The sequence below is a fragment of the Chiloscyllium plagiosum genome, chromosome 3 (genome assembly GCF_004010195.1).
Source record: "Chiloscyllium plagiosum isolate BGI_BamShark_2017 chromosome 3, ASM401019v2, whole genome shotgun sequence".
Classification (NCBI taxonomy): domain Eukaryota; kingdom Metazoa; phylum Chordata; class Chondrichthyes; order Orectolobiformes; family Hemiscylliidae; genus Chiloscyllium; species Chiloscyllium plagiosum.
This window is the reverse complement of record NC_057712.1, coordinates 131,704,396-131,718,325: the sequence shown is the minus strand read 5'-3', so window position 1 is coordinate 131,718,325 and position 13,930 is coordinate 131,704,396. Positions and strand designations below refer to the sequence as shown.

General features: G+C 41.6%; 1 protein-coding gene across 1 annotated transcript in view; it reads left to right on the top strand.

Moving 5' to 3' along the window:
• The window catches only part of LOC122540179 (dynein axonemal heavy chain 8-like), a 1,249,383-nt gene that overhangs the window by 1,080,624 nt on the left and 154,829 nt on the right, over positions 1 to 13,930 (top strand). The window contains exons 69-71 of the mRNA XM_043675521.1: positions 1,269 to 1,484; positions 3,112 to 3,249; positions 5,266 to 5,393. Coding sequence (XP_043531456.1) covers positions 1,269 to 1,484; positions 3,112 to 3,249; positions 5,266 to 5,393 — 482 coding nt within the window. The remainder of the gene's footprint in view (positions 1 to 1,268; positions 1,485 to 3,111; positions 3,250 to 5,265; positions 5,394 to 13,930) is intronic.

The window sequence follows — 13,930 nt, the reverse complement described above, 5'->3', positions numbered from 1 at the left end:
GTGGTTGCAGGGGAAGGTGCCAGGAGTGGAGGTTGGGTTGGTGGGGGTGTGGACCTGACGAGGGAGTCACGGAGGGGGTGGTCTTTTTGGAATGCTGGTAGGGGAGGGGAGGGAAATATATCCCTGGTGGTGGGATCCGTTTGGAGGTGGCGGAAATGACGACGGATCAAATGATGTATATGGAGGTTGGTGGGGTGGTAGGTGAGGACCAGTGAGGTTCTGTTCTGGTGGCGATTGGAGAGGCGGGGCTCAAGGGCAGAGGAGCGGGAAGTGGAGGAGATGCGGTGAAGAGCATCATCGATCACGTCTGGGGGGAAATTGCGGTCTTTGAAGAAGGAGGCCATCTGGGTTGTTCGCTTTTGGAATTGGTCCTCCTGGGAGCAGATGCGGCGGAGACGAAGAAATTGGGAATATGGGATGGCGTTTTTACAGGGGGCAGGGTGGGACAGAACTACCCCTCTCTGAGGATGAAATTCAATGACATTTATCAGGCATGATCTATCAGTCTTGAATCCATGCTGGCTCTCCATGTTTAACTGAGTATTTTCAAGGTGTTCAGTTACCCCATCCTTTTTTTGAGTGGAATTAACTGTCAAACATATTGGGGGTGAAATTGCTCTCCACCATCAGCCAGTCTGGGCTTAAAGCAATTGATGATCCATCTCAGACAGAACATAAGTCTATTAGCTTCAAAGAAATAGAGAACCTGGCTCTGCGTGAAATAATTCTAAGCCCATTTTGTTTTCTCTTCATACTTTATTTATATCCAGAAATGACATCACACGCAATTGAACGGTTTTTCCCACCACCAAATCTCCTCTGGCAATTTTCACCAATTAACTACCACCATTAAATCCCGATATTTTCAATTGTTCAATTTATATGCAGAGCCCATTAAGCGCATTTTGTTCTACTGACGAAAATCAAGTTCACTTCCAGACACTGCCACACATTTCAGATTGATTGTTACAAAACTGTTGAACATTGATAGAGTTGCGTCTATGGGCTTTATCTTAGGAATCAATAAGTCAAGTGAATGACTTATAAATTCACTCCACAGTTTTCTTTAAGAAACGTTAAGACGAAGTGTTTTGCATTGTTTGTTCTTTATTTCATGCATAAGTACAATTTTGGGGATTTACTGAGTACAAGGGTACTCACATGATACAACACTAATCAAGTTATCGACTCATTAAAGCCATCAGTTTCTATCAATGACTCAATCTGAATTGTAAAAAGGAATTCTTATTTATTTTCTTTTATTCTAGTTGTTGAGTGGCACTGGCTTTCTCCAGGCCCTGCAGCAGTTTCCAAAGGACACCATCAATGATGAAACAGTAGAACTTCTCCAGCCATATTTCATGATGGAAGATTATACATTTGAACATGCTAAAAAGGTCTGTGGGAATGTCGCTGGTTTGTTATCCTGGACTCAAGCTATGGCTTCTTTCTTTGCTATCAACAAAGAGGTTCTGCCGCTCAAGGTAATACTGAACAAAAAGAACATTAAAATGAACCAAAGCACAGAAAAGATTTCACTACATGATTTGATTTCGGCACAAATATCCTTCAGAATTGTCGACTCTGCTGTTTGAATGGTTTCATATTTGCAGAAGTCTAAATGAAAATAGAAATGTTAATGGTTTCCAGCTTGTTACAAAACTTCATTTATGAAGAACGCAGGATGGAACATTGGTGCCTTTGTTTTATTCTGGATCAGTGGTGCTGGAAGAGCACAGCAATTCAGGCAGCATCCGAGGACAAGCCTGTCCTCGGATGCTGCCTGAATTGCTGTGCTCTTCCAGCACCACTGATCCAGAATCTGGTTTCCAGCATCTGCAGTCATTGTTTTTACCACGCCTTTGTTTTATGGTCTAGTTTTAGGTGTGCTCATATCTAGTTGTGCATTAGCTGAATATCTTAAATTTTCCTACCACCTTTCATGGAAAAATGGCAAAATACATTTTATTACTTTACACTCATTGGAACATAGAACACAAGTTAGTCATTTTGTCACTTGAACCTGTACTGTTATTTAAATCAGCTCATGGCTGATTGGATCAGAAGTCCCTTTCCCTGCTTTGGTTCAAATCCCCTCAGTAATCCTGCCTAACAAAAATATATCTGATTTTTCAAATGACACAACCTCAACCACCTTTTGGCAAGAGAGTTCCAAATTCCCAGCACTCTTTGTGCTCTCACATCACACATATATAATTTGACTCTAATTTCAAGGTTATAATTCTTTATTCTCCTTTATGGGAAATAGTTTCTTTCTATCCACCCTATGAAAATCTTTTAACATCTCAAACATTAGGTCAACAATAATCTTCTATACTGAAGTAAATACATATCTAGATAATGTAACAAATAATCCTCATAATTTGACCATTTGAACCCCGGTATAATTCTAGTCAATGAGCACTGCCTTCCTCCCCACCACCCCGACCCCCACCTCCTCCTCCTTCTTTCATGATCAATTGTGCTTCTTCAGTTGCAGTGCCCAGAACCAAATGCAGTAGGTACTCTGGATATATTTGACGTAGAACTCCATACAATTATAGCATAATATCTGCTCACTTTGTCTTGTTAGCCCTCTTGAGATAAAAAGCAACATTCTATGAAAGTTCTGAATATTGTCTGTAGGAGCTGTACACTATTTTAATGTGTTTTTATACAAATGTATATATGCATTTATATTAAAGTCACAGAGACGTACAGCATGGAAACAGACCCTTCAGTCCAACACGTCCATGCTGACCAGATGTTCTAAATTAATCTAGTCCCATCTTCTAAATATTGTAATTGAACCAGCCTCCACCACTTCCTGTGGCAGCTAATTCCATACACACACCATTATTAGTTCTTAAATTCACTCTAATTATAAAATATTCTGATATAGCTTTCTTCAGCTCAAGGTAAATGAGTCCACACTTTCCGACCTTTACCTTAAATTGCCAGTTTTTCCTGTACACCTAACATACTGTTTACGTCTATTGCTGTAACATGCTGATATCAATGAGAAGGAAAATCTGCCGGTGCTGAGACTGAGAAGACATTTTGTAAAAAGATTTGAAATGATAGGTTTCTGTTTTTAATACCTGTTTTTAGGCTAATTTGGCAGTGCAAGAAAACCGCCTCCAACGGGCTATGAAGGAGTTAGGAACTGCCCAGGCACAGCTGGATGAGAAGCAAGCTGAACTTGACAAGGTACAGGCCAAGTTTGATGCTGCCATGAAGGAGAAAATGGTGAGTCAGAATCCATAGTACTTGTAGCTAATTTTTTTTAATATGATTATTGATCAATGTCCAAATGTTCAAGTTTATTTATGTTTTGATATATTTAATTTAATTATGTGTTTGTACAATGTATTATTTACACTAAAAATGTAATATGGTGATGCATTTAAATTGCACCAGTAAGAAGAAGATGCAAGTTTTGCTGCTAACTACACATCATCATTTTATGGTACCCAATACACATTATCAATTGTGTGAGGGAGGAGAATGTATTCAAAAAGTAAATCTTGCATTCATATAGTGCCTTTCACACTTTAGATAGCTCAAAAAGGTTTATAATGGGGGAGAAAATGGGTGAGATACCAAATTAGTATTTTGCATCACTATTTACCGTGGAAAAGGATAAGGATATAGACTGTAGGGAAATAGATGTGACATCTTGCAAAATATACAGATTAAAGAGGAAGTGCTGGATGTCTTGAAACGGGTAAAGGTGGGTAAATCCCCAGGACCTGATCAGGTGTACCCTAGAACTTTGTGGGAAGCTAGAGAAGTAACTGCCAGACCTCTTGCTGAGATATTTGTATCATCGATAGTCACAGGTGAGGTGCCGGAAGACTGGAGGTTGGCTAACGTGGTGCCACTGTTTAAGAAGGGTTGTAAGTACAAGCCAGGGAACTATAGACGTCGGTGGTGGACAAGTTGTTGGAGGGAATCCTGAGGGACAGGATGTACATGTATTTGGAAAGGCAAGGACTGATTAGGGATAGTCAGCATGTCTTTGTGCATGGGAAATCATGTCTCACAAACTTGATTGAGTTTTTTGAGGAAGTAACAAAGAGAATTGATGAGGGCAGAGAGGTAGATGTTATCTAAATGGACTTCAGTAAGGCATTCGACAAGGTTCCCCATGGGAGACTGATTATCAAGGTTAGATCTCACGGAATACAGGGAGAACTAGCCATTTGGATACAGAACTGGCTCAAAGGTAGAAGACAGAGGGTGGTGGAGGAGGGTTCTTTTTCAGACTGGAGGCCTGTGACCAGTAGAGTGCCACATGGATGAGTGCTGGGTCCTCTACTTTTTGTCATTTACATAAATGATTTTGATGCGAGCATAAGAGGTACAGTTAGTAAGTTTGCAGATGACACCAAAATTGGAGGTGTAGTGGACAGCACAGAGGGTTACCTCAGATTACAACAGGATCTGGGGAGGTGACAGTGACAGCGACAGTCCTTCGACCAACTGTGGCATCAAGGAACCCTAGGAAGATGTTGTGAAACTTGAAAGGGTTCGGAAAAGATTTACAAGGATGTTGACAGGGTTGGAGGATTTGAGCTACAGGGAGAGGCTGAACAGGCTGAGGCTGTTTTCCCGGAGGATGAGGGGTGGCCTTATAGAGATTTACAAAATTATGAGGGGCATGGATAGGGTAAATAGGCAAAGTCTTTTCCCTGGGGTTGGGGAGTCCAGAACTAGACGGCATAGGCTTAGGGTGAAAGGGGAAAGATATAAAAGAGAGCAACTGGGCAGTTTTTTCATGCAGAGGGTGGTACGTGTATGGAATGAGCTGCCAGAGGAAGCGGTGGAGGCTGGTACAATTGCAACATTTAAGAGGCATTTGGATGAGTATATGAATAGGAAGGGTTTTGAGGGATATGGGCCGGGTGCTGGCAGGTGGGACTAAATTGGGTTGGGATATCTGGTCAGTATGGACGGGTTGGATTGATTCTGTTTCCATGCTGTATATCACTATGACTCTATGACCTGATGTCCAGAGCAATTATAATATCAGAAATTAAGATGCAGAACCTTCCAGAGCCAATGTTTTTCACTTTACCCACCTGATGTAGACAATAACAAAACAGAAAAAAATGTATTTCTGATATTTTAAGTGATTGAGCTTTCCACCCACCTTTTTAAATGGATGATGAGAATGCTGGAGAAATTCTACCCCTAATTGTATGGCTGACATTCAGAGGGCTGAGGAACTGGCACTAACTGAAGCTGTTTTTTATTGTTTAGGACTTGTTGGAAGATGCAGAAACATGTAGAAGAAAGATGGAAGCAGCATCAGCACTCATTGATGGTCTGAGTGGTGAAAGAATCAGATGGACAGAGCAATGCAAGGAGTTTAAAGCACAAATCAACAGGCAAGTGCTAACAATTGTTGCTCATAATATTATAAATACCAGAACCCTGATGTCCAACGGACAGGTTAAAATTACAGGTGAAGCACTTAAAGCTTACATCATCGCTGTTTTAACTGCACACTTTGAGGAGGAACCTGCAGTTTGAGTTTCATGAAAATACTCAAATCAGATAGATTTTAATATAGATAAGTGTGAGGTCTTGCATTTTGAAAAGTTTAATCAAGGTAGGAGTTTCATGGTGAATGGTAGGGCCTTAAGGAGTGTAGTGGAACAGAGGGACCTTGAAGTTCAGGTGCATGGTTCTTTGATCGCGGAATCACAGGTAGACAGGGCAGTGAAGGAGGCTTTTAGCACACTGGGCTTTTTTCTTTAGAGCACAGGAGACTGAGAGGGGATCTTATAGAATCATGAGAGGCATGGATACGATGAATGCACTTCGTCTTTTTCCCAGAGTTAAGGAATTGAGGACTAGAGGGCATCAGTTTAAGGTTGGAAGGGAAAGAGGAAAAGGGAACCCAAAGGACAACGTTTTTACACAGAGTGTGATACACATATGGAATGAGTTGCCAGTGGGTGTGGTTGAGGTGGGTACATTAACAACATTTAAAAGGCATTTGGACAAATACATAGAAAGGACAGGTTTAGAAGGATATGGGCCAAGTGCAGGGAAATGGGGTTCGTGTGGATGGACATTTTCGTCGGCATGGACCAGTTTGGGCCAAAGTGCCTATCTCCTTGCTGTAGGATGCTATGATTCTAAGACCTCAATACTAAACCTGTAGGATGCCCATACTTTATAACTAACATCACAACAGTTCCACTTGAGTCAGAATTGCCTTTAAAAACAAAAGAACAAAACAGAAGTACAGCACAGGAACAGGCACCTTGGCCCTCCAAGCCTGTGCTGATCTTCATACCCTAATTAAACTAAAAAAAATTCTGCCTTTAATCAGTCTGTATCCCTCTATTCCCTCCCTATTCATGAAACCATCCTGATGCCTCTTAAATGTCGCCAATGTGCCTGCTTCCACCATCTCTTCTGGCAATGCATTCCAGGTTTCTACCAATCTCTGTGTGAAAACCTCCCATCTCCCTTAAACTTTCTCCCTCTCACCTTGAACGTGTGCCCCCTTTGTAATTGGAGCTTCAACTATGGGAAAAAAAGCCTCTGACAATCCACCATATCTATGTCTCTCATAATTTTGTAGCTATCTATCAGGTCTGCTCTCAGCAACCATCTTTCCAGTGAAAATAATCCTAGGCTTTTGAACCTTTCCTCATAGCCAATGCCCTTGAAACCAATCAACACCCTGGTGAACCTTCTCTGCACTCTCTCCAAAGCTTCCACGTCCTTCTAGCAGTGTGGCGACCAAAACTGCACACAATACTCCAAATGCAACTGGATAAGGGTTTTATATAGCTGCAACATGGTTTGCCAACTCTTGTACCCTCCATTTCCCAGCCAGTGAAGGGTGGCATGCCATATGCTGATGCTTTAAACCTGGTGACAAAAGGACTAGGCACCAGAAAAGGATGATGATGAATTAGCATTTATTAGGGAACAGAAAATAACTAGTAAAAGAACCATTAAGGAATTAAAATCTTTTATTGAGGTATTATGATTTGAAGTACACAGCCTGAAAGGAATTCAGTCATAACTTTCTGAAGGAAATTAGGTTTCTATTTGAAATGAAGATATTGCTGAGGCTATGTGAAAAGAACAGGCAATTAGAAATAATTGAACATTCATTGACAATATGCTTCCACAGGCATATTGGACTGAAAGCCCACCCTTTTAAGTTATGATTCAATGCTGCAAAGATGTTTCTGGTGCCCAACAAGCACCTTTGGAGGATACCTTTGCAATTGTTCCTACACTCTTGATAGGAGTCAGAATCTTAATCTGAGCGGCTTTTAATATAACCTTGCAATTAGCCTGTGACCTGACTGCCTGGTTGGTATAGTGAAGGGCTTGATGAAGGGCTTTTGCCCAAAACGTCAATTTTCCTGCTCCTCAGATGCTGCCTGGCCTGCTGTGCTTTTCCAGCACCACTCTGATCTAGACTCTGATCTCCAGCATCTGCAGTCCTCACTTTTGCATAGTCTGGTGTAGCGCAGAGCGGAGACTCTGGCAGTGAAAAGGCACAGCCTGGTGTAGCCCGGAGCACGGAGTCTGGCAGTGGCATGGTGTGGGCTGGATAGCCCAAAGTCAGACTTTGGTGGTGGCATGGTGTGGGATTCTAGGGGCAGAGAAAGAAATGTTGGACTCTGTTTAATTATCCTTTTTAATTTTTATTAAATGTTATTAAAATGTTATTATCTTTAGACAGCACCTTCCAAACACCATTAACTTGAAAGACTAGCATAGCAGATACATATGCCAACCTGCAGGTTCCCCTTCAAGCCACTGAACATCCTGACTTGGAAATATGCCAGCATTCCTCCACTGGGTCTCAATCCTGGAATTCATGCCCTAACCGCAATGTGAGTTTACCTACAATACAGAGACTGCAGCAGTTCAAGGTGACAGCTCGCCACCACTGTATCAGGGGTAACTAGGGGTGGACAATGACAATTGGCCCTGACAGTGAATCCCACATCCCAGGACTGAATCAAAACAAAATGTTCAAGCCACATGAACGAAAATAAAAAGCCTCATATCATAGGGTAATCCTATTCCTCCAGTGCCCTTCTAGTGAAATTCCACTGTACCAGCCTGTACATACCTCCTTAAATATGGAGACCAAACTCCATACAATATTCCAGCTGTAATCTCTCAAAGCCCTATGCAATTTTAGCAAGGCTTCTTTATCCTTTAATTCCAATTTCCTTGCAACAAAGACCACCATGCAATGTGCTTTTCTAATTGCTTGCTGTAACTGCATGATAATTTAATGTATCTTGTACAAACATGATCAAATCTTTCTGAACAACATTTTACAAGTTTCAGGCTATCGTAAAAATACTCTGCTTCTCGATTCTGACGTAGAAAATAAATCACTTCTTTATATTAAGTCTGTCATTTTGATGCACATTCAAGTAACCTATCCTTGGGGACATTTCATATCCTCAAAGTTTAAATTCTCACCTAGCTGTGTATCGTCAGCCAAGGGACTCAGTCTCTCCATCTCTCCATCTCATCCAATACAAATTGTAAATAGCTGAGGCTTCATGCATATCTTGCAGGATTCCACATATTGTGTTACAAGTCTCTCAAAATGCCCCATTTATCCCTTTCCTGTGGTCCTTGTCAAATAATCTGTCTTGTATCAAATCTCATATATTACCCCAATACCTTGTCTCTAAGCTTCTATATTAGTCTTTTACACAGCACATTATCAAATGCCGTTTGAAAATCTAAAGACATTACATATAATGGTAATTCTTGTTCTATTCTGCTGATTACATTTCCACAAAAAAAGATTTTGTCCTGTCTTGTCACATTCAGCATATATTGTTAACACTTTAATAATGGATTGCAACATTTCCTCAATGTAAGATTTCCTGGCCTGTTCTTGCCAGTGTTTTTTTCTCAGCCTTTTTATTTGAATAATGCCAGTACATCTCTAAATTGTGCTAGCATCATTCAAGAATGTTAGTAATTTTGGAAAATCATACCTCACACACCCTTCATTTCTGCAGTTATCTCTTCTACAATTCCAGAAAGTGCATGGTCAAGTCTTGGACATTTGCTAGCCTTTGTTTCGTCAAACTCCTCAAAAAATGTTTCGCTTCTGATATTAATAACCTTGAGTCTCCCCCTCTTATTTGCCTTTGGTTAAGCTCTATTTCTGGTATGTGCCATCTCTTGAGAAGGCAGGCACAATGCAGGTCTATCTGGAATGTTTGAAATGATAACCAGGGAAAAGAATTAGGCCAGGTGGCAAAAGTTCACTTTTCCAATGATATTAAGGTCTGAAAACCCTTCAGGTAGGCTGATTTTTCTGAACCTTGGACTTCTTTTGTATTTATTAGCATTCTATGAATATTCATTAACACCTAGATTGCTGGAATTGCATTCACAGATTCAATCTTGTTAAGGAAAAATGAGAAACTGAGGTGGAAAGGGGCAAATCACAGTGATAGGTGCAAGCAGAACCAAGAAGGGTTGGAGCTACATATTTCGGAATGGCAATACAGTGTGGTACTGGAGTGGGAGAACAAGAAGGTGAATTAAATAATTGGCACTGTAAAACTGGTGCTAGGTATGGGGATCTGGGTGGGAGTGGGATCAGGAGGAAGAGGAGGAACATCAAGAGAGATAGTGAAATGCCAACAGTCGCAGGCCAAGATTGAAGAAGGAAAAACAGGGATGTTGGAAGAAAGGAGAAGGTATCTACAAAATTAAAGTGGGAGAACGTATAATCTAGAGAGGAAGGATATAGGGTGAACAAATCAAAATAAATATTTACAACTACCATGTCTGCAAAACAGAAGATGGTGAAATTTGAATAACATCAGGAATTTTTAAAAAAGATAATATGATGATGAACGTGTAATCATTGTTAATTTTCATAGAAATCCGTGGGGCAGGAGAGTCGATGTTTCGAGCATGAGCTCTTTACCAGGAATGAGGAGTTCCTGATGAAGAGCTTATGCTCGAAAAGTCAACTCTCCTGCTCCTCAATGCTGCCTGACCTGCTGTGCTTTTCCAACACCACACTTTTTGACTCTGATCTCCAGCATCTGCAATCCTCACTTTCTCCTTGTCACAGAAATCCATTGGGTTCACTGTTAGAGAAGGAAATCTGCTGATTTTACCTTATTTAGCCTTCATGTGACTCTGGTTCTCAAATGTGGATGACTCTCAACTGCTTTTTGAAAGATCCTGGAAAACCAATGAGCTCAAGGGTGATGGAGGATGGGCAACAATTGCCAGCCTTGCTAATGACCTTCATCCCATGAAAGAATGTACTCAAAGCAATTGCTCTGCTTGGAATTCTGTTGTGGCAGGAGACTCTCATGAAGACAACAGAAATATCCTTGTTGCACACTTTCAAAGATCCATTACACCCACTGACTCATGGGACCCCCGAGCTTGTCACCAACCAAAATGAAGAAGGCTTATTCCGGAAGATTGCAAAAAACATTAAGTGACTTTAATTAGTAAGTGCAGAGGTGATGTCAAGATGTCAGACTCGAAACAATTCATCTCCTCAAACCATTTAAACATCATCTGCCCCTCATTGGATCATATATTTCAAAACCCATCAAACCAGAGTGAAAGAAAGTCATCCTTAATCCCTTGGACTGCCTAGGAGAACAGAGCAAATTCTATGGTTCTCTGATTCTACCCATCTTTTTTGCACTTAATTCTCTTCTGATTTTCAAACTGCAGATTGACTATGCTTGCATCACTTGCTTGCCCCACGTTTACTCTTTCCAGCCTCATAACTTATTTCTTTCAGGTAACCAAATTCTTCCACCTAGTCAGTATCTGGTGTGGAAGCTTAAACTACAGGAGCAGAAGGGACTGATGAAGAAGCTTCCATTAATTAGTACACTTGGTGCTATGGAGGAATTTGAAAGAAAGGATGAGAATTTTATAATCAAGTAATTGCTTGACTGGGTGCCAGTGGAGGTCAGTGATCACAGGAGTGGTAGGTTATGGGTCTTGGTTCAAGTTAAGACATGATGGTCAGAATTTTGATTTACCTCAGTTTTATGAAGGGTAGAATGTGGGAGAACTCCAGGAGTACATTGGAGTAGTTATGGCTAGAGATTATGAAGACACACTGAGAGTATTACCATCAGGTATAGTGAGATGAGCAATATTGAGCAATGGCATAAAGGTGGGAAAAAACAATCTTAGTGACGTTTCAGATGGGAAGTTAGGACTCCTTTTTGGGATCAAATACGGCACCCAGGTTTTGACACTCAGGCTAATCTTAGTCTGTTGCCACTTGTCAGGGGGTAGGATAGAGTAGACTAGAAAGAAGGAAAGGAATTTGGAATGCTACCAAAAACAATGGCTACAGTATTCACATATTTAATAGGAGAAATTTGTACTCATCTAGCTCTGCAGTACTGCTTGTCAGATATGCTGTCTGATAGTTTAATAATAGTGGAGGATCAAATGACGAAGTGGCGGTGAGGCAGCGAAGGATATCATCAAAATCATGTGGAAACTTACAGCAGTTTTAGTTGAAAACACTTAGGCTCAATATAAAGATGAGAACTAGAATGGAGCAGCAGCCCCTTGTGGGATCTAATGGTAACTGTGTAGAAGCATGAAGAGAAGCTCCCAATACTGGGATAAACTGTTCTGACTGGAACCATTGCAGCCACAACATAGCCCTGTGTCTTGTGCAGCACATTTGTTGCACTCTACACCAACTCCAGAAATGGGCTGGAAATGTGTTGCTGGAAAAGTGCAGCAGGTCAGGCAGCATCCAGGGAACAGGAGAATCGACGTTTCGGGCATAAGCCCTTCTTCAGGAATGAGGAAAGTTTGTCCAGCAGGCTAAGATAAAAGGTAGGGAGGAGGGACTTGGGGGAGGGGCGTCGGAAATGTGATAGGTGGAAAGAGGTCAAGGTGAGGGTGAAGGGCCAGAGTGGGGGGGGGGCGGAGAGGTCGGGAAGAAGATCTCAGGTTAGGAAGGCGGTGCTGAATTCGATGGATTTGACTGAGACAAGGTGTGGGGAGGGGAAATGAGGAAACTGGTGAAATCCGAGTTCATCCCTTGTGGTTAGAACATAGAACATAGAAGAATACAGCGCAGTACAGGCCCTTCGGCCCTCGATGTTGCGCCGATCCAAGCCCACCTAACCTATACTAACCCACTATCCTCCATATACCTATCCAATGCCCGCTTAAATGCCCATAAAGAGGGAGAGTCCACCACTGCTACAGGCAGGGCATTCCATGAACTTACGACACGCTGAGTGAAGAACCTACCCCTAACTTCAGTCCTATATAGTGAGAAGGCTCATCGGGGAATGTGCAGAGTTAATTCAACTTTTCAGAAAACAAGACCCACAAAACCTTTCAAATGCACATCATTTCCATCTGGTTTCCAAGAATTTGCATTGCAAAGTATTGTGGTGTAGAACCCCACATGTACACCCTGCAGTTTTGGAATTATCCACCTTTGTGCATGAAATGGAGTTTTAGAACATAAAACAGAAATACAGCGCAGAACAGGCCCTTCAGCCCTCAATGTTGCGCCGACCTGTGAACTATTCTCAGCTCATCTCCCTACACTATCCCATTATCATCCATGTGCTTATCCAAGGATTGTTTAAATGCCCCTAAAGGCAGGTAAGGCATTCCATGCCCTTACCACTCTCTGAGTAAACAACCTGTCTCTGACATCTGTCTTAAATCTATCACCACTCAATTTGTAGTTTTGCAAATTACAAGCTGACATCATCATTCTAGGAAAAAGACTTCTACTGTCTACCCTACCTAATCCTCTGATCATCTTGTATGTGTCTAGCAAATCCCCTCTTAACCTTCTTCTTTCCAATGAGAACAGACCCAAGTCTTTCAGCCTTTCCTCATAAGACCTTCCCTCCAGACCAGGCAACATCCTGGTAAATCTCCTCTGCACCTTTTCCAATGCTTCTACATCCTTCCTGTAATGGGGTGACCAGAGCTGTACACAATATTCCTAGTGTGGCAGCACTAGTTGCAACATGATATTCCCGGCTCGGGTGGCAACTTACAGGGATCTATGCACATGGACTCCAAGATCCCTTTGCACATCCACACTACCAAGAATCTTTCCATTGACCCAGTATTCTGCCTACCTGCTATTCTTCCCAAAGTGCATCACCTCACATTTAGCTGCATTGAGCTCCATTTGCCACCTCTCAACCCAATTCTGCAGATTATCCAAGTCCTCCTGCAACCAGTAATATTCTTCCAAACTGTCCACTACTCCACTGACTTTAGTGTCATCTGCAAACTTACTAACCCATCCACCTATGCCTGCGTCTAAGTCATTTATAAAAATAATGAACAGCTGTGGTCCCAAAACAGATCCTTGTGGCACACCACTAGTAATCAGACTCCAGACTGAATATTTTCCATCAACACCACTCGCTGCCTTCTTTCAGAAAGCAAGTTTCTAATCCAAACTGCTAAATCACCCTCAATTCCATGCCTCTGCATTTTATCCAACAGCCTACCATGTAGAATCTTATCAGAGGCTTTACTGAAGTCCATGTATACCACATCAACTGCCCTACCCTCATCTACATGCTTGGTCACCTTCTCAAAAAACTCAATAAGGTTTGTGAGACACGACCTTGACAAAAACATGTTGACTATCTGAAATCAAATTATTGCTTGCTAGATGATTATAAATCCTATCTCTTATAATTCTTTCCAAAACCTTTCCTACAACAAAAATAAGGCTCACTGATCTATAATTACCTGAGTCATCTCTACTGCCCTTCCTGAACAAGGGCACATTTGCAATCCTCCAATGCTCTGCTACTAAACCTGTAGACAATGACGACTCAAATATCAAACCCTAAGGCTCTGCTATCTCCTCCCTCGCTTCCCAGAGAATCCTCGGATAAATCCCATC